Here is a 26,198-nt window from a genome sequence, read left to right on the forward strand (position 1 = left end):
AAAATTATTTAATCACTTTTTAAAATTTCTACGGCAACCCCAAAACAAGGCATTAATAAATACAGTTCCTCGAACGACAAATCCGATGCCGTGAGTTTAACGAAAGCCAATAATGAGCTGACACATCACCTAAGCGCATAGAAAAATCTTGCACCGCATCATACCATAGCAAAAGCAAAATCAAAATCCCATCTGTGTATTTTCCTCTTGTGGAGAGACCATTTGACACCTTTGCAGCCTCCAGGACCCGCGGAGGAGCTCCGAACCAGACCGACGCACCCCTTCAAACCGTCGCATCTCCAGACCTTCAAACCGTTGCATCTCTAGCAAATTTCTGATGTGTAAAAATTATTGAAAAATTTTATATACCATATTATCATTTCACTAAGTATAATGTGACACATTTATTACTATTAAATGATTATTTATTACATATCTTTTCTCATCTAATAGTAATGAATATATCATATATCACTTAATATGATCAAAATAAAATGAGAGCGTAGTATATATTATTACTCAAAAATATTATGAAATGTACAAGTACTTATACCATGGACAGATAAATAAAACTAATGTTATCATTGAAGTCTAGGAATGCTAGCAGTTTCTACGGCAGTTTTTTATTGAATTAAATAGTCATTCCTTTTCTAAGAAAGCCGGGTGATCTTCCTCATCGGTGGTTGGGGACGGCAGCAAGTGCAGTTTTGGAGATTTTGTCCTTGCATAGTTTGTTTGAAACTTAAAGATTTTGTCAATACCAATCATTTGGTATGACACTGATAATTCAACTTCATTGTATTTGAAGCACATGCATCAAATGTCTACACAGATTTACAAATTCCAGTTTCTTCTAGTTATATGCATGGGTCTCTTTGGTGATCAAGAAATAGAGGTTTTAAGTTCGATTTGTATTCACAATCCATCTCAACTCATCTTAACTCATCTCATTACTATTCATTATTATTCATCAATTTTAACTCATAAATCTCACTACTATTCACAATCCATCTCACTACTATTCATAATCTATCTCAACTCTTAGTGTAAAAGCATGTTCAGTATCACATCAAAAAGCAGTCAATAATCAAGGCCTTGAGTCAGTAGAGGTCTTACTTTCATCAGTTTTGGAACACAGGGCCTTAAGTCAATAAGCATCAGTCACTGTGTAAAAGCGAGGATATTTGTCGAGTTGGTTCTAAAATTAAACCAAAGTGCAAAGTTATTAAGTTGATAGGTAGGTATTTTCTTGCAACTCTGGTTCAATCTCCATTTTCTGTGGATGGATGGTTTAGCAAAATATTAAGATGAAATTTTCTCAATTCTTCAACTCATCTTGATAGTTCATTGAAAGGACAATATTTTCTACAGGAATTGATAGATCTCAAGCTCAAATAAATAAATTAAGAGTAAATAAAGTTGCAGAATGCCTAACATTGGATGTCGGGAACGGAGGTGACCGTCACATGCAATCCCGTTGTTGATTGGGGGGGCTTCGGTGGAGAGAGGGTTATGGTGGAGATTGTGTATGCCTAGCGCGAATAGGGCATATGACTGCTGCAGATGACCGCTTGACGTGGCATTGCCACATCATATAATATTAAATTAAAAAAAAAAGTGACTGAATGAAATCAAACTTGGCAGAGAAGACGAGCGAGAGGGGCAGAATTCCTCATGGGTGCATCGACCTCCAATCGCCCCCATCATTGAACACCATCACACCTCACGAGTGCCTTCCGTCGCCGAACTTAGTAATAGCAAATGGATAAGCTCAACCAAGTCGCACAAAACCAATTTTATCTTTAATTTGTATGACTAATTCGCACAAAACTAATTCGTACAAAACTAATTCACTCAAGGTCATCACCTCGGTTGCCATGCACGCGAAATTAAGCAAGCAGATCATGCGAAATTAATGATCCACATAAAGACAAGGTAGGTGCAGGAGTCCACATAAAGAAAATCATCATCACGCAAAATTAATGATCATCATCATGTCTTTAATTTTTACCATATTTGAATATTTTTGCTTTCCTGTCGATGAGGTGCAGTTCTTTCTTTCAGTGAGAACCTAGCAGATTGATCGATGAAAATCGAGTGCAAGTTTCGTTGGTGAATTTCGGTGAGGTGAGGTAAGTGTTGCTGCTAAAATTGCCGGTAAGTGCTGCAGTTCTGTTGGTGGTCGGCGTCGTGAGGGAGGGTCTTCACTCTTCACTTCACACAGACAGACAACAATCGGGTCACGTGATTGAAGAATCCCTCTGTTTTATCTTGACCATGCCACATGGAGTCGCTACATCAGCCTCCACATCAAGCAATCATCTACAGCTGATATATTGAAGCGGCAGGCTAGCATTTCTCATACTGTTATATGGAGTAAATCGGATGCACTTGTGAAAAGATATTCTCTATCAGTTCTTCTGGGTGCAAGCGACGTTGCGTACCGATGGTGTACCGACTGCCTACGTGGAAAATCAAATATATTTAAAAAAAAAAAATGAAAGAACATCTTTCATCAGGAGGGAAAACATCGCAGCCCATCTCCCCCAAATCTCTTCATCTCCAACGCATTCACCTCCCAGGCATCTCTTCTTCAACGTATTCATCTCCCCCAAAGCTCTTCCTCAACGCCATTTGTCTCCCCCAAATTTCTTCCTCAAAGCAGGCATATCCCCCAAATCTCTTCATCAACGAAGGTATCTCCTCTGCGCTCGACGACGACTGTCTCCTTTGCACGCGACGACGACGGTCTCCTCTACGCAAGACGACGATGTACTCCTTTGTGTCGACGGTTTTAGGTACTCCATCCCCTGTAAAAAAAAAAAAATGTATGTGAATATTATGATTTCATCTTTGTGCTCATGCAGAAGAGCATTCAAGCTTTGCTCACATCACTTTCTTTCCTCTCCCCCCTAGTTCACCTGTGGCCATTGCAGAAGAAAGGAGTAGGGTTGCCCAAAATAACCGTAACAAGCGAAGAAGAGATCTACCCAACCAAACAATTATTAATTGTGATTTATACATAAATTTGGAAAGCAGCCGTAACTCTACGGTAACAACAACCCTTCATGCTATATGAAATATCGTTTCATTATTGGTTGTTTATGTGTTTAGGTTAATGGATGGCTTGGTAACTGTTATTATTGATGTCTCCATGTTTATATCCAAATACTAGTTATTTCCCCTGCATGCTTAGAATTTTATGATTAAAAAGACATTACACATTCAATTTACTTTTCAAAGGGTGGGGAATAAATGAAAAAAATTAAATGTAGCTAAATTTATCGCCATGCATAAACATGCTTGAGTTAAATTCATGTAGGTATGACTGTTAGATCCTTGGGACTGGTATTTAATTCAAAGAGAACAAATGGTAAGCATTACGAAAATGAAATTTGTTATATAAGATTTGATGTGTTCTTTCCTAATCACGTGTTTGGTTCTGTGGGTCTGCATTTTGTTGATGTTTATTTGCTACATTCTGAACCAACCCCAACCTTTTCGTTTTGCAACGCATTGCAGCTGTTGGTTGACATTTTTTAATCTAATTCCCGAGGTGCATCTTGTTCTGTGGATTTGATTACTTGTCAGATTACTGTAATAGAATATAATAGGTTGGGGGGGTGTTATTTTGTTACTGTAATAGAATAAAGTTGGGGATGCTATTTTTCTTAGTGGAACTTCAATGGAAAATTATTTTAGTTCCTCATATAAATTTCTATGCTTTTTTTTTTTTGCAGAAATAATTATGTTGAACCGAGGGTGGGATTGGATAGCATTGTGGTCACGTGCAGGACTGAAGATTTCTTGAAATACTTTCATTTGATGGTTTCTAATTTTGTTGGTGTATTTCATTCCATGGTTAGGATTTTGAGTTGTACATGTTAATGTTCACATGGTGAAGTAGGGAGTACATGTATATGCAATGGAATGAGGTGCTTGAATGAAATTATATTTTGTTAAAGTGAAACAAATAAGCTATTGGTTTACAGAGTTTTGGTTAGTTTAGATTGTTAAAGGAGTTTTTGGTTGTTCCTCCTTTTGGTCAGAGTTTGCTCAAGCTGAAAGAGCCTGCTGTTTTGCTGCGTTGCTGTGAAGATGATCTTCACTTGGTGTAGTCTGTGATGGATTCAGTTGCACAGGAATATTCTGAGAACGAAAATGTTCATCCACCTCCGATCATAGTCGACAATATTGTCCATCTCAAGTGTATGGAGTAGATCATTTTTTAATGTTTCAACTGTAATGGTACTTCTCAAGTGTTTTGGTTATGATGTAAAGGGGTATCTGTAGGTTCATTAAATTAACATTTGTAATGAAAATTTGTGTAATGAAAACAGCTTGTGCACATGGTTTTGGAGAGATTCCATCGAAATGAGAAACAGTTGTCCTTGAATTGAGTTCGTAACTGGCAAATATTACAGCAAATGAAACACAAAGTAAACAAATATTACAGGTCTCAAAAAGCCTAGTACGACTTTTTCTCTAAAAAGAAAAACAGCTTCCTTCCTTCTAACCCCAAGATTGTGGATTTGGGTGACTGTTGACGAGGTTGAACTTGCTCAGAAATAAAACCTTCAATATGCATCATGTGCAACCTTCACCCAAGTAAGAAACTTGTGAAGTGGATACAAATTCATGTTGCAACTGATACTTAAACTATATGACAAATTTACAATTTTCACATCAACAATGTCTGAATGTCAAGCAAAATAGATAGTCTCATGTCCACTCCAACGTAGATCAGCCATGCACTATGTATATATAATATAAGAGAAGCTAGCTATACAAGAGAAGTTACAGTCTCTCAATGGTAAAAGTCTTAGAACTGCATCTTAGAAACCACAAGTGGAAAAAATATAACCTGAACTTGATAACCTGCATATTATAAAAGACAGATATGCCTTGGAACATGGAATCATGGTCTTCAAGTGGAAACTATATAACCTGGACTTAATAACCTGTTCTCCAATCATCCTAGGTAATCAATATACATTCTCAATTGCAAACCAGTACAAGCAAATCCCAATTTTCATACCAATAGCAAAAAAATGATTGAAAGCTATAGGATCAAATTAAGTAGTACTACTTCCCTTTCTCCACCTAGAGAATATTTGATGGATTTTTATAACATTAAAAATCATCTAGAGATCCGAAATCCATCATTGGGTTGGTAATAATGCCCCTGAGAATAATACAAATATATTTTGGCTCATAATAAGAATAAAAAAGCACATAAAATGGGACCTGCTCATACCAAATATAAAGTAAACTTCAAATCTTCCTCTTTATATAAAGATAAACGAACCAATATGCTGCTACTGAAAACTTTTTCTCACAATATAACAACAGCAATGCTACTGCCTACTACCAGCAAAAATAAACCAATCAAACCTGAGAATAAACCAATCCAAGCAATCCTTGTTTTGTCGCCATCATTGCCTAGAGTATCACAATAGGGCAAGTACAACCTAGTTCGTAACCAAAAGAAATGCAACTACCGAATTACTAGTGTTAAGCCTGCCTAGACTGAGCACCAACATAGCGAGAAGGTGAGAGAGCAGAGCGTTGGTCGTCTCTCATAAACTGTATGATCCCTATGAAGTCCCAAGTCTGGAATAAAGAATACCCATGTAAAGAGTGCACTTTTATTCTAGAGAAACCCAGGTAAAATGATAAAAGCAAACTCTTTATAAGTCAACTTACCATAAGAGGCCAACGCTTTGATGCAAGAGACAATCTTGATAGTGAATTCGTAGATCGATTGGGGCTCTTTTGTGGGTTTGCATGCCATCCTATAATCTGGGCAGCAGTAGAAGAGCACAAATGAAAATAGAAGCACAATCGCAGACTTGTAGATACCGGTGGCAGCAACTGTCTTCACCTTGACGACAAATCATGGAGAAGAGAACGACGGCTTAGGATTAGGACTCGGACCAAAAAATGGGGGTTAAACGAAAAATTGGAGCTTTTAGCTGGAAGAGAGAACGAGAATCGACGGCCTGAAGTGAAGGCACGCGGAGAAAAGAAGCAGAGAAGGAGAAGAAGAAGGCACGCGGAGAAGAAGGCCAGAGAAGAGAGAAGGCATGTGGGAAAGAGGTGCAGAGAAAAGAGAATGCAAAACTGTGCGTTTTGAAATTTTCATTTATGTTCAGATCCCACCTAAAACTCATTCACATAAAGTAAAACCAAAACGATTCGTATCATTAAATCATTCCATGTCAGCTTCGGTCGGTGCACTTCGGTGCGCAAGTTCGCTTGAAAGAATCATTTTCCATTCTCTATTGAATAAGGAACACCTCTTGCCTCTTGGTAAGATAATTTTAGGCATGTGATCTCACTTTGGTCCTTCGGATGTTACACTTCCACGTCGATGCCAGTTATATTTCAATTTCACATTGCAGGTGAGGATACCAAAACCCTAACTCACTGGCATTCCTTTTAAGACACCTGGCACCTTTGGTCCTATACATATAAAATTCAATCAACTTTTGATCTCTTACCTGAGACCTCACATCGCCGCCTTTCTTGTTTCCCGAGAAATTATTTTCTCTTCAGAGAACCAAACAGTAAGATTTTCTCGCTCTCAAGATTTTCCAGAGAAAAACGAAATGGATTCCGCGCCAGTTAATTGGGAAGCCCTCGACGCTCTGATCGTCGATTTTGCTAAATCAGAGAACCTGTTCGAGGACTCATTCTCTTCTTCTCCACCTTCTTCTCCTTCGTCGTCTTCTTGTTCTTCTTATTCTTCTTCTGCTTCGCTGTCCTCTTCGTCTTACCATTCGAGGTTGACCATATGGAAGATCAGACGCTCGTTAGAGGCCGGTGACATTGACGCCGGCATGGATCTCCTCCGCTCCCACGCGCCTTCCATTCTCGACGATCGTCGGCTTCTCTTCCGGTTACAGAAGCAGGTGAGTGCGTCGCAATGCTCTGCTTGGTTATTGAGGAAATGCGGCGAAATAATACTGAATCTTTCATTCCCGAATATTTCTAATCGTTTCAGAAAAGTTGTGGCCGTTCGAATATGAGGTTCTCTTATCTCCTCGTTTCCTCAATTATCTGGGAAACTGAACCCTGCGTTTTGGCATCTGTTATTTATCTAGATTTCTGATATGATTTTTTTCTTTTTTTGTAAATCTTGTTGAAGAAATTTATTGAGCATTTGAGAAAAGGGACTAGCGAAGGTCGCGACTCGGCGATTGCTTGCCTGAGGACAGCTCTCGCTCCTTGTGCTCTTGATGCCTACCCGGTATTTCCAATTTTATTTTTCCTTTCTGCACTTGTCTACTTTCTGTCCTTTATTTCTTTGGGACAGAGTTGATTGCTACCACTTATACTCTTTCCACCGTGTTTGCTATTGATAGACTAGTAATAATCTTTCAATTCTGCCAATTTATGAGTCCTTGATTTTTATTTGTTTTTATTTTTAGATTTGTTTGTACTTGCTACATACACTACAGATGTTACTACATAGGTGTTGGATACCAACTATTACAAATGAGAAGCTAGAATCAAAAGGCGAGTTACTGTTGTAATTATTATATTGGTGATGTGGTACCAATCACATGAACTGCCAACTCAGTTTGTAAGACTTTGTAGTAAACCGTGTAGTGCCTTAGAAATTAGCACTTTCCTTTTTATGTTGATAATTTTCTCCTATCGTATGGAGTGTTTAACTATGCATAAATTCTCTTTTTCTAGGAATGGAAGGTTGATATGTAAATAAAAATAGGGTTGGTATCAAAATTGAGGTTTTTGTTATCTCAAGAGAATCGTTCAGTAAATTATTGGCAGTTAAAAGTTGAACTCGCATATTAGAGTATGTGGAAAGAAAGTTAGCTCGTTTCTTTTTTGTTGCGGGGCATAAACCGTATAATGTCATCAAGATCCCAAGAAAGATGAAGATGCAATGGTTAAGTGTATTGGAACTGATTAAAACCCTATTTTTGCCACTGGCAGCACTTCCCATGCCAACCTTTCTGAAGCTCAAACTCTAAGATCATGGCAGAACCCAAACGATTCCAAACAGCAGGACTAGGAAATCCCCTTTAACTTTATCGGTATCAAAACGGCATTTCTTGGGGATAAATCATTGTTCAACCCTAGTTTTGTTGTTTTGGTTTGAAATAATATTTTTTGTTTATTGCAACATTTTTGAACCTGTTAGGAATTCCCATTCTCTTGTTTAAGTTGTGAATTCTGACAGATGTCTGTATTTGTTTTCAAGGAAGCTTATGAGGAATTCAAGCATGTTCTTCTTGCCTTTATATATGACAAAGATGATAAAACTTCTCCAGTGGCAAACGAGGTGGGAAGCGTTTGATGTTCTTTTGGACTACTTTGACTTCATGTTGTTGGTTTTGTAGACAGCAAAAACTCTATGATGTATTCTATTGTTTTTTATTTCACGTGTGTTAGCTTTTATCTATCAAAGATTAAATGGTTGGTTCACCCGTCAATCATAGGATATGGTAATATATGTCAACTCTTTTTTTTTTTTTTTGTTTCTCTGAAGATAAATATTTTAATATGTGGATGGAGTGTGGCCTGTAGTTTCTCAGCAAACTTGAAAGCTCTACAGTCACAATGGAAACAACAAAACCAACTGCACCTATGTATCTTCACTTATAACCATGATATTTCACAGATAAATAAACACAATCTCTCTTCTTCGAACTTGACAATTTGGTGAGAAAAATAACCACAACGAGTTTTTTTTTTCTTTTGATTAGTAAATAAGAATTTCATTGAAAATAGGCGAAGCCAAGTACAACCGCAATGAAAATTTAAAACCATGCGAAAATCTACTGTGGGTAGTTGTTATGATGCGTCTATGCCCTCTGGTCTTCTCTTCCACCAAAATGACAAGGATCTCATGGAATAAAATTAACGTTGGTCTTGGGTCAGAAATTCCCTAGATTCGGACATTGTGAAGCAATTTTTTATTTTGATCGGTGACATTGTGAAGGAATTTTATTTGCTATACTTGATCTATTTCAGATACATCTATATTTGATTGACGTGTCATGGTAGACAATGCTGGTAATAGCTCAAGAGTGGGTATGGGCCTTAATTTAGAGATGCTTAACCACCAAAGCCACATGTTGTGTGAATGGATTAGCGAATGGGACACCCTCTGGCAAGTCTCAGGTTTGGATTCTGCTGGCATTTTTCAAATGGTTGCCCCTTCTTTTTCAAATAATGCCGACATGACTTGCCCTTTAGGTAATTCCAACTCTGAGATATTGAATGGAGCTGCTGTTGCTGTTTTGGTGTGAAGGGTGCCTCAGTAGCTTCTTTGGGATCCTCTAGAGTTGTGGTAATGCTCTTGAGTGGGCTGTTATGGCTAATCCTCCTATGGATCCGAAGGGCTTTTGTCAACTTAGATAGGTGTGATGTGGTTGGATTGGGGGTGTTGATGGGGGCTTTCAGTCTCTCAATCTGGCCTAGAGTTGGCAGCGTTCTCTGAAGAGGATCCTCTCCCATTGAGTAGTTGTCTGCTAGTTGCTAAGAAGGTTCAGGAAGGGAAAAAGTCTTCGCCCTGGATTTTAATGACTGAAGGAAAATCATCACATGGCGGGACTTTTGTTTGATGGTTATGAGTCTCTTAAGGCTTTTGATGCTTTTTTGGGAGGGGAAGTTCATTACGATAGTAGAGTTTTGTCTCTGGAGGGTAGTTTATCTTTGTGAAATAGGACATGGCGGGTTAGGGCTTAGTCTGCTAGTTTTTCTTTTCCGTCCTTTTTGATTAGGTGGTTTTCTTGTATGCTTCTTGTGTACTTCGGTACACCCTTTTGTTTTTAATGAATTTGTTTTCTTATAAAAAAAATGATGTTTCATCTTTAGTTTCATACGTTTTAGCTGATAACAATGAAGTTGTTTCTTGTTATTATTGTTTAATATATTTGGCTCTTTTTTTCAGTGGTCAGAAAGGAGGAGGTATGACATTGCTGGATTGATGTCCTCTGTCTTAAGAGCTCATCTACACGCATATGATCCAGTCTTTTCGATGACCTTGAGATATCTGATAATGTATCATTCAGCTTCTGTTAATCACTTTCAGTTGATATCGTCACTCTGATGCTTGTGTTCCTGTGATGCATGTTGTTGATTGACTATTTATTTTTAATCTTCTCCCTATGCTATGCAGCATACACAAAGGATATTGCTTTCGCCAAGGAATTGTGTCGCCCATTTCAGATCTTACTCAGAGGTTGCTTCTTGATGAGCGTGACCCTCCTGCAACAGCACGGGAGAGTCTCTATGAAGCACCTCCTTTCGACGAGGTGAGGTTTCTGAATTTCAGCTAATTGTCTTCAGATGTTAATTTGAGGTAAAATGAGAACTATCTTACTACTCAATTTTTTTGGTATCAAAGGATAAACTTTTTGTTAATACTTGACAGAAAATTGTTCCAAAGCATGTGCCCCTCATCACCTCCCTCCTCTTCTCTATACTGCCATCGCCTTTCTCCCTACATGCCTCCCTACAACCACATCCTCCCTCCCTTCTCCTCCTACGCCACTGCCCAGCTGTCACCTCCTCTCTCTCTACCCCACACACCTATAATGGCAACAACCATTGCCTATCAATGTTGGTAGGGTTTTATTAGCTTTAACATAGATATCTTTGGAACCCTTAGGGGTTGGCTCAAGTGGTAAGGGCCTTAGTCTTAGTGGTATGCTCTCTCCAGATCTAAGGTTTGAACCCTTGGGTGCAAAAAATTTCTAGGGGTCACATTCCATCGGTGAAAAGCCGATGATTTACTTGATTCGTGTGATGGGGACCTATTACATTGGTTCGGGGTTTAATCGGGTAAAAGATATGCTGCGTTTGCATGGTCTCCAGGATTCCTCGTCATAAAAGAAACATAGATATCTTCAGTGCAACCAACACGAGGATTTTTTCAAGGTTTCAACCAAACAACAAGAAACAAATCATCTTCCCTCAAGAGTAGAAATATTTTTCATCAAACAAATGATGAGTGACTTTGTATTCTTGTTAAAACAGGAAAAAAAGGACTTGGTATTCTTGTTCATGGGTTTTGCAATCAACTATAAAAATGTAATTTCCAGAGTACATAGCAGGCCTCTTATAACTGTCATTTTGCATTTGATTTAATAAACCAGGTGGATGTACAAGCTCTTGCACATGCTGTAGAGCTCACAAGACAGGGGGCAGTTGATAGCTTGAGGTTTTCCAAGGGTGATTTATTTCTGGCATTTCAGGTTGTCAAATTTTTATCAATGTAGAGTTTATAAGAATAGAAATATTATATTTCTTTTATTAGCATGGGGTTTAACAGCAAGATGTAGGAGGCGAGGTCAACACCTTGCGATATTACAGATTGGAAATTTGGCTATACTTGGGTAGCTGAATTGGTTCTTCATGCTCATTTATCAAATTAGTGAACTTGTAGTGTTCTCCTGGAGTAGTGCTATTCTATTCCTTTTTTGGTCATCGGGTAGCTGGTACATTGAGCCTGTAAGTATTTATTGGTGTCTATATTTTGCAGAATGAATTGTGTAGGATGAGATTGGATGTTTCCATGCTTGATGAGCTTGTTTGTGAGTATTGTGTTTATAGGGGAATCGTGGATTCAGGCCTTGCATCCACTTCTGGTAAAAGTCAAACTTTCCTGTGTTTTTTTTTTTTTTTTGAATTCTGATTCTCTTTTCCCTTTTTTGAAATTCTGGTTGTATCTCACCAAGGTTTCATGATGCTTTCAGCATCAGAAATGCAAGCAATTTTGGAACCTAAAATTAATCAACTAGAGCCCGGGTGTAGTTCATCAAGAAATTGTTCTCTCGAAGTCGATTCTGGTGCCAATAAACATTCTGATGGTGAGACCTCCATTAATAATACTCATATGGATGGTTCTCCTGAAAATAATGCTGATGTGTCTAGCATGCAAGGAATGGATGTTGAGTTACGATATGCTTGTGAGCCATCAAGCAACCATGAAGACTGTAGCACCAGTGGATTGCATCAGTCTGAAAATCCAAGAGCTCTGCAGAGATATAGAACCCATGGAACTGGAGAGAGGAGCAAACGCAAGAGATGGAGGGGAAGACATGATGATAAATGTGGCATGTCTTTTGATGAATCCAGTGGGCTAGAGCTTAGCACGACTACCCTGGTTTCCAGTTCTTATACTTTAAAGGAACAACAGGTACCTGTTTGGTAATTATATTTAGTCCTTGTGACAAGTAGATATTGACATACTAATTTTCTGTAGGGCTCAGGAAAACACTTCATTTTAGATGTTAACAGTAGGGAGGATAAATATGAGATTGTGCTGGGGTTGAAGGAACTAGCTAGGAAGGGAATGGCTGCTGAGGTTGTGGAAGAGGTTAATGCAATGGATCCGAACTTTTTTATGCAAAATCCTATGTTATTGTTCAAACTAAAGCAGGTTAGTTATTCTATACCATCAGCGGCTTTATTTGAATGAAACAGTTTCTATTCGTATAAATACATAAAATGCAACTGTTTGATCTGTTTGCCGGGTAGGTTGAATTTCTTAAGCTGGTCAGCTCTGGTGACTATTCTAGTGCTCTGAGGGTTGCATGCGCCCATTTAGGCCCTTTAGCTGCTAGTGATCGTACCTTACTGAAGCCCCTAAAGGAGACTTTGTTGGCATTGCTCCGACCTAATGAAGATGCACTTGGGAAAGGCTTGTCTTTACATGCCCTTTCAACTTCTCTCCAGGTATGGTGTGTGATTTGTAGAGCTAATTCATCGACATTCAATTGATGCATTATTCAGTTTTAGTTTTATGCTTCTGAGGCTGGTATTCCCCCCTTTTGCTAGCCTTTGTGGTGGAATCTTTTGATAAGAGCATATGCTTGATATGAAGTGTGTTGCTGTTTGTTATTCATATTGATACAATTGGAAGCTATTTATAAAAAAAAAAAAAAAAAAAAAAAAAGGATTTTACTGAAACACATCAAAAGGTGTTCCCCGAGTACACATGAAGTATATAGAAGAAAACACCTAATTACAATCTAGGAACTAGAAGATGATATGAGAAAATCATGAATGCTAGTTCCGTTGTGTACAATAGCAGAAAACCAAAAAAAAAAAGGTTTCTAAGCTCATCCAAAGAACGTTCTCACTATCTTCAATGCTCATTTCATGCCTTTCAAACCAAATGCACCATATAAGATATAAGGGAATCATCCTCCACACAGCTGCTACATAAAGACTGCCATGTAGACTTATTCCAACAAGCTAGAAGATCCACCACCCTCCTAGGCATCACCCATGCAAGCCCGGGCCTACTAAATGTCTCATCCCATAATGCCCTTACCACCTCACAATGTAAGTGATCCACAGTTCACCATTCTTCCTACACTTATAGCACCAATCCATGATAATAAGTCCTTGCTTCCTACAATTGTCTGTAGTCAAGATTTTTCCAAGAGAGGCAGTCCAAACAAAAACAAACAAATTTAGTTGGCACCTTACTCCTCCATATACTCTTCTAAGGAAAATAAAGATGACTATGAAAAGACAGCACCTGGATTGAATAGTGAACTTCTTTGTAACACCCATTTCCGTAGGTCAGGAATATTACATACATTCGTAACATAATGCCTGGTAAGAGATTCAATTTCATAAAATACCTCATCTTTTTTATCATAAAACTTGTCTAGCATGACAGTCTTTCATAACTTAAAAGCTGAAACATAAAAGAAATGATATAAGCTAGTTCTATGCGATACTAACACTGTCTTCATTAGTAACATAAGCAGAATCAAACATAATCATGACAATATATGTAACATGGATGCATGAATGACTGACTCCATGCATTTCCTATCATTCATACATAACTTATTCATCATGTCCTTCACTTATTTAGTGGCCATCATAACATATGTGCATCGGTTCAATTGTCGTTGACCTCATAAATCATGTGGTGAACCACGCTTGGGCCCGTGGCACCGTATAACGTATCATAACATGTAATGAAACACGTTTGGGTCTGTGTTATCACATAACATATGGTGAACTACGCTCGAGTCCGTGGCACCGCATAACATATCATAACCTGTAGTGAAACACGCTTGGGTCCGTGTCACCTCAAAACATAATAGCTTACATGTGGTGGACCACGTTCAAGTCCGTGGCTTGCACTTCCACCCATAACATAAGGCCAATCTTGAAGCTTGTTTGTCATTCATGTGTTTTCTTACCAACTTTCATGATACATGTGAACTTGTTGACTTCATGAATTTACATGGCATGGCATACTCTTGTGCATGTCATAACATTAAACATGTTATATTAACATGAGTCTTACGCAACATAGCATAGCATAGACATGGCATAACATGATCTGAACATTACATGGCATACGTGTGATTTGCATAACATATCATCCATTCTAACAACAATCCATATCAGCATAGCATACATAGTCTCATTCACAAGCATATCATCGTAATTTATTGAGATTCATGAAAAGGGGCTCGCCTTGAATTGGCTCGTAGTGTAGCATAGGTAAAAATCACATTTTTCATGCAAAAATAGAATTTTTTTTTTTATAAGTAAGAAGAATTTATTAATCCACAAATTAGGCATGGCCTAGGTACACAAGAAGTATACAATAGATGAACTTAATCACAAGCTAGGTGCTGTGGAAAGCAACATAAAAATCATTAAAACTGATCTCATTCAGTACAATAGCCGAAGCCCATGGTAACAAAGTATGAAAGAAGAAGTCCCTAAACCCTCCCCTCGAACGTTCTTGATTATCAAAGTAGTGACCATGCCTTTAGTTCCAAGTACACCACATTAAACATAGAGGCACCATCTTCCATATAGCTGTGATTTGGCAATTGTCCCAAATTCCTCTCCAACATGATAGCAAGTCGACCACCCTCCTAGGCATGATCCAAGCAATGCCAAGCCTAGTAAAGATTTCATCCCATAAAGCCTTAACCACATCACAATGAAGAAGAAGATGATCCGCCAATTCTCCATTTCTTTTACACATGACACACTAATCCATTATATAAAAACCGTGCTTTCTCGGCTTGTCAATAGTCAATATTTTCCCATGGGAGGCCAACCAGCCAAAGAAAGCAACCTTGAGAGGAACATTACTCCTCCAAATGATCTTCCAAGGGATAACATTGGAAGAATGGTTGACTTAACCTTGAAAAAGGAACTGACCAAGAAATTCTTTTTCTCCGAATGGATCCATAGAACTTGTCCTCCCCTCTAGCATTTAAATTCATTGCATATAATGCAGTGTAAAACTCTGTCTTCTACCTCCCAATCCTGGACAACTCTAATGAACCTTACAGACCATTGAAGAGAGCCTGAAGAAATGTCCATGTTATTGGCTACAAAAGCACCCTTGTCCAACACAATACTATAAAGAGAAGGGAAAGCATTTTTCAAGGCAACATCACCCCACCAAATATCGTAACAAAATTTGATTTGTGTTCCCCTTACCACCTCTAATATGATATTACTAAAGAAATCTTTCCATCCATTCCGGATAAATTTTTTAACTTCCACACCATATGCCCCTCTTACTTCATTTGAGCACCAACCTCCCCAAATACTCTCATATTTGACATTAATAACATTCCTCCCAAGGGCATCCCCTTCCCGATGATACTGTCATAGCCATTTCCCTAATAGTGCATTATTGAAGGTTCTCAACTTTCTGATCCTCAAACCGCCACAAGATAAAGGGGTGCAAATTTTATCCTACTTAATCAAATGGGATTTTTTCGCATCCTCTAAGGCCCCGTCTGGATACAAGAAGTGTTTCATCTCGTCTCATCATTACACCTTTTTCAAATTTTTACAAAAAAATATAATAAACAATTCAACTTTTTCAAATCTCAAAACAATAATAATATTAAAAAATTATATCTTAATAATATTTTATTCAACTCTTAATTTTAATCTCAACTCAACTCACTATCCAAATCGCACCTAAGCCTCCCCGTAAGAAATCACAAAAAATCTTCTTCAATCCATTCACCACCCCTGCAGGCAAAGGGAATAATAAAGATAAAAAGTATGTTGGGAGGTTAGAGCGTGCTCTTGATTAAAGTGATTATCCCACCTTTGGACAAATAAATTCTCTTCCAACCCGCCAATCTACATTCAATCTTTTCAGTAATCCCATCCCACATTGCCTTGGATTTATGGGAAACCCCCTAGGGAAGACCAAGATACTTCATAGGCAAGAATGACACCTTGCAGCCCAAGATAGCTACCAATTCACCCAAGTTATGAACCGAGCCAACCAAGATCATTTCAAACTTTGATAGGTTTACCTTAAGGCCGGAGACGGAGACAGTTTCAAAACAAAGCAATAGTGCCCTCAAGGAACAAATCTGGTCGGGATCTGGCTCACAAAGAACCAGTGTGTCTTCAGCAAAGAGAAGGTGGGAGACATTTAAACTACCATTCGACGAGCCATCAACTGAAAACCCCGAGAAGACCTCTATCTGCTACCGCCTTCAACATTCTGCTCAACACGTCCATAACTAAAACAAACAAGAAAGATGACAAAGGGTCCCCTTGTCTCAAACCCCGAGAGCTGTTAAAGAAACCTTCAGGAGTAATGTTGACCAAAACCGAGAATTTGACGGTTGTGATGCAATGTTTCATTCACTGGCGCCATCTCTCTCCAAAGCCATATCTGCAAAGAATATACACCAAAAAATCCTAGTTTTTTTTTTAATAAGTAAACGATATTATTCAAGTACACAAGATGGTATACAAGAGATAAGAACTATCTAGGTCGCAGTAGTGGAAACAAGAAAATCATATAAATTTAGGTCATTAAAGTCTATAGCTATGGCCCATAGAAATAAAGTATGGAAAAAAAGATTGAAGTTCCTCTAGTGACTGCTCCTTATCTTCGAATGTCTGATCATTACGCTCTCGCTGTATGCACCACATAATGCAGATAGAGACCATCTTCCACAGGACTTTGATTTGTGGAGCACCTCTCGGAAGTGTCCAGCTGGCCAATAACCCAACCACTATGGCAGGCATTACCCAATTTAACTCTACTCGGCTGAACACTTCAATCCACAAGACTCCAGCTGTCTCACAAAAAATCCTAGTTAACATGATCAAATGCCTTCTCCATACCTAGTTTGCAAAGAATACCTGGGGTGCCGGTTCTGACTCTACTGGTCAAGCATTCATTAGCTATAAGTACCAAGTCAAGAATGTCTTCTCTTAACAAAGGCATTTTGTGACTTCGAGATGATTTTCCCCATGACTTCACTCATCCGATTAGTTAGAACTTTGACAGTGATCTTGTATACCCCCCTCACCAGACTTATGGGATGGAATTCTTTTGCCTCCACTGACCTTACCCTATTTGGAATAAGGGCAATGAATGAAGTGTTGAGACTTTTCTCAAATTTCATTAACGAGTGAAATTCTAGAAAAACCTTCACGATGTCCTCCCTAACAATGTCCCAACAAGCTTGAAAGAAAGCCATAGAGAAGCCATCTGGTCTCAGTGCTTTGTCTTTGCCCATCCTCCTTAATACACTAAGCACCTAATCCTCTTCAAACGATCTCTCCAACCAAGATGAGCTTGACTGAATAATCGAATAAAAAACTATCCCGTCTACCTTAGGCCTCCAAGGGTATTGTTTTGAGAGAAGATTATCATAGAAGTGAACAATGTGGTCCTTAATTTCAGCGCTGTCCATGAGAACCCTACCTTCCAAGTGAAGAACGTCAATGGCATTGTGTCTTCGGTGGGAGTTAGCTACTCTGTGGAAAAACTTTGTGTTTTTGTCCCCTTCTTTCAACCAAAGAGCCGAAGATTTTTCTTGCCAAGAGATCTCCTCCATATAAGGGTGATCTTTTCCAGCTTGGTCACAACAACCATTTTCCTTGCCTTGTTGTCAACCGAGAGAGCCCCGTCCGCCTCTTTTTCATCAAAACACTGCAGCTCCTGAAAAAGGATATTCCGCTGCTCATTAATGTTCCCAAAGACTTCCATGTTCCATTTTATCAAATATTTTTTCAAGACTTTAAGTTTCCCAGCCAAAACAAAACTAGGAGTCCCCGAAAAATGATAAAGAGGACTACCACGACTTAACCTTATCCATAAATCCATCAATAGCCACATGTTCTTGAATTTAAAGTATCTCCACCGTTCATGTAGACCCCCACAATCCAATAATAGGGGAAAATGAGCAGAGCATAGCCTAGGAAGGTGTTTTTGACATAGGTTAGGAAAATGAGCCTCCCATGAAGGAGAGACAATAAATCTGTCCAGCCTAGACCAAGTGAAGTCTCCTCCAGCCAAAGGAAGATCAACCAAATCCAGCTGAAAGATTAAAAAGGAGAAGTCAGTCATGGCCGAAACAAAACTAGAGTCCTTTGACCTTCACTTGGGAACCGAGTGATGTTAAAATGCACCACGGGCCAGCCCACCAATTGCATAAACCAACAAGCTCATCCCAAAGAAATCTTCTATTGCTGTCAACATCGGGCCCATATACTCCAGCAAAACCTCACCCAAAACCATCTTCCACATTCGTGAAAGAGCAAGCCATTACAAATTCACCGACACACTCTTCCACCAAATTAACTGTTCTCTTATCCCACATCACTATAATACCACCTGAGGCACCCTTGGAAGCGAGAGAAACCCATCCAGTATAGGAGCAAGCCCACAAACTTCTTATTATATTCCTGTCAACAATCTTCAACTTAGTCTCCTGCAAACAAATTACATGAACCTTTCATTTCCTGATTATATTCTTCACCCGGAGGCCCTTTCTCGGGTTGTTCAATCCTCGAACATTCTATGAAAGAATTTTAGGCTTCATAAAACACCAAGATTCTCCCTATAATTGTGCCTCCTCCTACTGGCACTTCCTTCCCTTGCATTGTAATTGATAGAACAAGAAAGTCTCTTAAGCTCCCTTTCTTTTTTTAGAAGCAGATCTAGCTAAAAGGGGATGCCCTGCTTCAATGGCTATAAAAAGAGCTTTAAACTGATCCTCGAAACCATCACAAGATATCCCTACACAATTGCGAATTTCATCAACCTTTTCAAAGGACCCAGTTTGAATGTAAACCAGCCCATAAAGGCGCTGGAGGCAAAGAGCAGATGGGGCGAGGCTCGTCCCCGGAATCTCTAGAAACAGAATATTTACACAACACACAAAGTTATGATCATGCTACTTATATCTTAGTGCTGCTTCTTGGATCCTACTTCGTAGCTCGTTACCTATATGAGGTACTAGACATTCTAAATTTCTAGAAGAACATGTCGTAGCATTTTACTCAATTAAATACATATCATGAACTTTAATCTAACAAAATATTCGGCTATATACTGAATTCAATAAATACTAATATCATATAATTATTTAAATGCTAACATCATATTTAATCTTTCAAATATACTTAGTAGCGTAAATTAGGCTTTATACTAATCTATTAGACAATCTGCGGAAATCTCACTTTATAACATAGTTTTAATCACGTTCAAAATGCTTAAGAAAATAAAATCTGAACCCTTATTAAATACTGCTGTAAATTGATTTTTTTTTTTTTTTTTATAAGTAAAAATATTGTATCAAAAGGAGAAACAAGTCCACTGAATGTATACAAGAAAACACTTTGCCCAAAATGACCCAACAAGCCCCTAATGACCCAAAAAACCCATAAAAAAAAACTAACCCATAGTACATCAGACCTGACCCCAATCCCTTGTTTCCTGTAGAACTAAAACTCTACCCGAACACCAACCCCAACACCTTGATTCCCGTTTTCACAATGCCCTCCCTTTAGACTTCCCTCTAGTTGAACTATCACCCTTAGCGTCGTAGTTGATTGCCGAAAAAATACGTAACTCCCTGCTTTTCTTGAAACTTAATTTGGTTCCAAGTGTGCGGGTTGCCTCGATCACAGTAATTAGTTCGTTAAATTGGTCCTCACATCCTTCATGTGAAATTTCTGCAAACTGCTGAATTTCGTTAACTTTAGGTAGAATCCAATCCGCTATTGGAGGAAGAGAGACTAGGGGAGCCACAATATCCCCATCAAACTGCACTCCCGACTCTAGACATTTCTCTACACAAGGTACTAACGCCAAACCCATTAGTTCTCCAGTAACTCCATTGGTTCTATCCAATGGTATCGGGGTCCCCATTGGAGATTCTGGGGTGACAGCAAGTCCCTTCACCTCTGGGGTGATAGCGGATCTTACATCTCCTTCAGACCTCGGCAGTACACCCTTTTCCTTCAACTCTGACAAGGGAGCCATAGTTTCTTCAGGGACCAAGGGTGTAATACCGATTATCGATCTATCCTGTGTTACACGAGGCGAATGACATTCCATTACTGATGTCTCTACGCCAATACCTGATGTAGAACCCGCTTCAAATAAACCAGATTTCCTTATGACCTGCAATACTCTCTTGGATCTGGTATAGGGATAGGGTTGAATCCGACTTCCATTTTCCTTTTTCTAAGTTTAAAGGATTCGGGCCTATCATGTTTCTTACCACCCTGTTGCCTGCAGCTGAAAGTCAGTCTATTTTCGTAGACAAGAAAGTTATCACTGCCTTCAACTTGACAAGTTGGGTTTCCATCTCCTTTAGAGAATTGTGCATATCGACAAGCTAGTCCTAAGGCGTGATTGACAGACCCCCCACACTCTGAACCCACGAAGCATGTCTCGTCTTTAGAGCTACCACATAGGATTGCCTCGCCACCAAGGATGTACTTGGGTCTTTATGCACCTCCAAGTTCTCCCTCCCTACCACACCACCTACAGTACCTTGTCCTTCCGAGCCCTCACTCCCTCTCTTGCCGAAGGAAAAATGATGCAGCACCTCCCCGATCCTTCTCCAGCCCACCTCTTCAGGAATAAAAATAAAATTCCTCCTCCCCCACCACCATACACCTCCACAGCCATATAACGCTCGCGAGCATTCAAGTAGCGATGCGCTGTGAAATTGCGTCGACCTTCTTGGATAGTGGAGAAAAAATCTTGTTTCTTATCGTTAGTGCATGCTTCTATGACTTCGCCAGCCACTGCACTGTTGTTGAACCCAGAACCAACTTAGATATCACCCTTCGACTCCTTTCAGTAATGGCTAACATGCTCCCCTCCATCACCAGTGTAAAGGATTTAGATTCTATGACCAACTCCATAGAAGAACCTATACTGACCCACTCCCCTTCTTCAACAACCATCCATCATCTCAGAGAAACCAGATCAGAAATCTGTTGGGAGCTGCAAGCACTATAAAGTTGTCTGGACTCCAAGTCGTGCTCACTGCAAGCAATGCAGAGTTGTCTTTCCAGCTGCAAGTCGTGCTCACAGGAGACGCCGGAGTACTCGCCAGAGCCTTTAGAGTCGATGGCACGACCAACGAAGCCTTCGGGAGGATCCCAGGAGTACTCTAAGAGACAATGCAGCGATATCTAGGATGTCGGGGGTTGGACCGACGCTAGATGGCCCTCAGCGAAGTCGTCGAGGTCCGTCAGCTTTATTTGTGACGACGGTGTGGTGTGTCTCGTCGGCAAGGGTGGGTGGCGGCAAATCTGGTTCCATAGGGTTTCCACGCTTCGTAGTGTTTTCTCTCTCCTCTGGATCGTTGCCAGAAGGCCCTCAGGGAAATCGTCGGGGCCCATTGGCTTTGTCTGTGACGTCGGTGAGAGGTCACTCACCGGCAAGGGTGGCGGCGGTTTCCTTAGGGTTTTACGTACGGAGAGAAACTAGATTAGAAATTCGTTGGGAGCTGCAAGCACTGCAAAGTTGTCTGGACTTCAGGTCGTGCTCACTCCAAGCACTGCAGAGTTGTCTTTCCAGGTGCAAATCGTGCTCACAGGAGACGCCGGAGCCTTCAGAGTTGACGGCACGACCAACGGCACCTTCGGGAGGATTGCTGGAGTACTCTGAGAGACAATGCAACAATATCTAGGACGCCGAAGGTTGGATCGATGCTAGACAGCCCTTAGCGAAGTTGCCGAGGTCCGTCGGCTTTATCTGTGACGACAATGCAATGTGTCTCGTCGACAAGGGTGGGTGGCGGCAGATCTGGTTCCTTAGGGTTTTCATGCTTCGTGGTGTTTTCTCTCTCCTTTGGACCGACGCCGACCTGCCCTCAGGGAAGTCGCCGGGGCCTATCGGCTTTGTCTGTGACGTCGGTGAGAGGTCACTCACCGGCAAGGGTGGCGGCGGTTTCCTTATGGTTTTACGTATGGAGAGGAACTTTTAGTGCCAGCAACTTGAGAAATAATTAGACTGCTACGTAAATTGATTTGTAAAAATATAAATACTTAATAACATAATTATAACTCCTAATTATTTTCCAAAAAATAAGGTTTTTGAGCTAATATTTGCCCAAGTAAAATCAAGTCCATGTAAAACAATATTAAAGGATTTTTCTGTAAAATACAACCAGCCCAATTTAAACATCAGGCCCACATGAAGTAAGCCTGCTTAAAATATTTTAATAGTTTCTGAAATACAATAAAACCAATAAGAGATTAAACCCAATGTGAGAATTACACCCGGCCTGTAATGACCTAATAGAAGGTCCAAACCATATGACCTATACTCTAAAAGGACTGGTCAATGATATAATTGGAGCCCCATTGAAATCTTATAAAGAGTATGAACTTCTTCTTTCCAAGCAATGTGGGATACCATTCACCATTTATCCTTATCTCTATCATATGGGATATCACACAACCAAAGCCCAATATATATACATCCTGCTATGACTTGCAAATGAGGGCAAAAGTGTAAGTTAGGCTTAAAAGTATCAAAGGCTTTACGGAAATCTAAAGGCAATGGAAGGGTGTTTTTGTAATAACTAAAACAAGCATGCACTTTTTGGGAAAACTGAAAACAAAACAATAAAAAGAAGCACAAAGGCTTACGGGAGAGGAGCATCATGCGATAGGGAAGGATTCAACTCACCAAGAGAGAAGGGAGATGTGACGGTGGCTCTTGGTGGTTGGGAGTGTCTGGTTGGTGAGTTCTGAGCAACTTGGGTGGTGTTCCGATGTTCCTTGTGGTTGATGGTGGGCTGAGCAAAACACACAGGGGCTGTTTGGTTATTGACAGTGGAGAGAGAGTGATGGAGAGCTGTTTAGGGGTTGACGCACGTCGTGGAGGAAGGAGGGCTCACCGCCGGCGTGCTCTGTGGTGGTTTCTGGCGAGGTAGGTGCTTGGTTGCTATGTTGCTTTGGTTTGAGGTGTAGGAGAAAATTTGATTTCCAGTGGGGAGGTTGTGGCTGCAAGGATGATGTTGGTTTGATGGAGGGACTGTTGTGGGGAAAAGAGTATTTATACTAGGTTTTTGTTGTGTGAATTGGTTACCAATTAGGAAGGTTTTCAACTAGGAAATTAACACTGAGAGGTATAAGGGTTTGAAGAGAGCAGAAGAATCTCACTAAAATAAAATCACCATCTCAAAACAGATATTATAAAAAATTACTAAAAATACTACTACTACTAATAATAATAATAAAATAATAATTCTAAACCCTAATTTAGGACTCATGTGTTACATTCTTGCTCCCAGTTGCCTCTGAAGCAACCTATCCACCCCATGATTACCAATGCTCAAAGAGTGTAACAAGCTAAAGAACTTCGAAATGACTCCAATTTCCCAATTTTGGGCCGCTCTAATAAAATGAACATTCCACTGATGAGAGCCATTAGAGCTGTCCAAAAATCCAGCACTAAGGTTGTGTTTGGTTGTTGATCCAAACTCAACTCATCTCAAACCAATCATTGATGAGACTAACTTCTTTTCAACTTCCTATAAAAAAGTTAAACTCATCTCAACCTACTTCATACATTTCAACCTAAAATGGTGAACTCATCTCAATCTAAAAAAGTTAAATCCATCTCAAGAGGTCGCACAACTCAATATCGAAACGTAGCCTAAAGCGTCCTGGTTAGAAGCAATTCAATAAAGAGCTGGAAACACCATCGAGAGCAAAATTACGACACCAAACATCATGCCCAAATATGATCCTAGACCCCACTCCGACCATAAAACTGATATAATTGGCAAAAACCTCCCATCCTTTCCTAACAAATTTCAGAGGCCCGCCCCATATGCTCCCCTCACATCATTAGAGCACCAGCCCCCCAGACACTTCTGTATGTCAAATCAAGTACCTCCATTTAGAGAGACTTCCCCCTCTTGATGATATGGCCTTTAGCTTTAATAGAAGCCACCAAGGGGAGACCGAGATATTTCATAGGCAAAGAAGCAACCTTACATCCTAAAATGCTTGCCAAACCTCTAACATTGCTCACCACTCTCATCGTGACCATCTCAGACTTTCCAAGATTTACCTTAAGACCAGAGGCAGCCTCAAAAGAAAGCAAGAGAGCCCTCAATGATTGGACTTGGCCATAATTCGACTTGCAAAAGAGCAATGTATCTGCAAAAATAAGATGGGAAACATTGATAAAACCATGGTTAGAACATCCATCGGGAAACTGGAGATAAACCCTTCTCCAACTGCAGCCTCTGCCATCCAACCAAGCGCATCCATCAAAATAACGAAGAGGAAAGGGTACAATGGGTCCCCTTGCCTCAATCCAAGAGAGCTAGAAAAGAAGTTCACTGGGGTACCATTTACCAGAACAGAAAAGCATGTTGTAGATACACAATGCTTAATCCACATACATCTCCTCTCTCTGAAACCACATCTCATAAAGGAGGAAGTCCCAATTCACATGATGATAAATCTTTTTCATATCCAGCTTACAAAGGATACCAGGAACTTTAGCTCTAATTCTGCTCTCTGAGCATTTATTGGCAATAAGCACTGAGTCTAGAGTTTGTCTTCCCGTGACAAAGGCATTTTGAGCCTTCGATATGATCCTCTCCATAACCATACTCATATACGATTGGTAAGGACCTTAGAAATGATTTTATAAACCCCATTCACAAGAATAATGGCACGAAAATCCTTCACCTTTGAGTCCCCAGTTTTCTTCAGGATAAGAGCTAAGAAAGTTGCATTAAGGCTTTTTTCGAACTTCTTAAAGAATTGAATTCATGATAGACCCCCATTGCATCCTCTTTCATGAGATCCCAACACGTGGTAATCTATTCCCAGTCGTTTAGCAAAGGAACTTTGTTGTGGAAGCCTTTTTTGTCCAGTCTTGCAGTCCACTTATGACTAAATGTTTGCACTTAACTTTTATTTTCTTTACATGCTTTGAGAACCTTTACAGATTACCAATTGTAAATCTTCCTTATATTTAATTTTAAACTTTACTGATCTCAAGTGCATTTCGTCTTGAATAGGTTGCAATTGGTAGCAGGCTTGGTATCGAAGAACCCCAGCTTATGAAAATTATGAAGGCAACTCTTTACTCCCATAATGAGTGGTTTAAACTTCAAATGTGTAAAGATCGGTTTGAAAGTCACTTGAGGATTGATTCCTTGAAAGAAGTTAACACACCCTTGCACCCATCTGTTGCTATATCAAATTTAAATGCTGATACTTCCACCCTTGGTTCTTCTCAAGTTACAATATCTTCAAGCGCTAAGAATTCAGAAGATGGTAGCAGTCCTACTCAAGTATCATCTAGGGATGTCATCTGCGATGAAAATTCCATTCTTAAAGTAATGGTGAGTTGTGGATGTCTTACCAACTACTACACTGTTAAGTCTAACATAATTTATTTTTTCCTTCTGCAATCTCATAGTATGTGCTTTGGCATTATGTTTCTTAGTATTATTATTATTATCATGCCTTCAGCACACGTGGTAGTAAATGGCATTTTTTTCAGTTTAAAATTTTTCATTCCTTTGTGTTTATCAAAGATGTTGTCTTTATTTAATTACTCTAAGCTAGTAAGTTGCATGTTGTTGTCCTTTTCCATGATAGAAGTTATTAGCGTTAGGACCTCAGGTTATGACTCTTTTTTCTCAGTCAAAAAGGTTATTCTAATATATTTGGGTTGGTTGCAGGAGTTTCTTGCTTTGCCAAGGGTAGACGCCATCCATCTTCTTGCTCAGTACAATGGAAACGCAGAGATGGTCATTCAGCAAATATTCGCTTAGTTAGGAGTATTAAAACTGTACTATAGCTGAATGTATTTGTTTATTAATTTATGGATATTATTTGATTCAATTTGTGCCATATATTTCCATTTCAAGATGTAGTTACAAGGCATCCTATAACTT

General features: G+C 39.5%; 1 protein-coding gene across 7 annotated transcripts; it reads left to right on the top strand.

Moving 5' to 3' along the window:
- Positions 1-6,468: 6,468 nt before the first annotated feature.
- On the top strand, positions 6,469-26,145 carry LOC121249350. 7 transcript variants are annotated; one of them, XM_041148083.1, is made up of 13 exons: positions 6,470-6,914; positions 7,151-7,252; positions 8,210-8,311; positions 9,926-10,035; positions 10,154-10,289; positions 11,133-11,231; positions 11,519-11,624; positions 11,715-11,846; positions 11,919-12,175; positions 12,242-12,418; positions 12,517-12,714; positions 25,314-25,640; positions 25,983-26,145. In XM_041148083.1, the coding sequence occupies exons 1-13, from the start codon at positions 6,612-6,614 to the stop codon at positions 26,073-26,075; spliced, it is 2,142 nt and encodes a 713-aa protein (XP_041004017.1). In that variant the 5' UTR covers positions 6,470-6,611; the 3' UTR covers positions 26,076-26,145. The 7 variants fall into 7 exon arrangements, with proteins under 7 accessions (XP_041004000.1, XP_041004017.1, XP_041004020.1 ...); XM_041148086.1 differs by having other exon boundaries at positions 11,733-11,846; XM_041148066.1 differs by having other exon boundaries at positions 6,469-6,914; positions 11,715-12,175; positions 25,314-25,720; positions 25,953-26,145.
- The last annotated feature ends 53 nt before the right edge of the window (positions 26,146-26,198 follow it).

The sequence above is a fragment of the Juglans microcarpa x Juglans regia genome, chromosome 1D (genome assembly GCF_004785595.1).
Source record: "Juglans microcarpa x Juglans regia isolate MS1-56 chromosome 1D, Jm3101_v1.0, whole genome shotgun sequence".
Taxonomy (NCBI): Eukaryota; Viridiplantae; Streptophyta; class Magnoliopsida; order Fagales; family Juglandaceae; genus Juglans; species Juglans microcarpa x Juglans regia.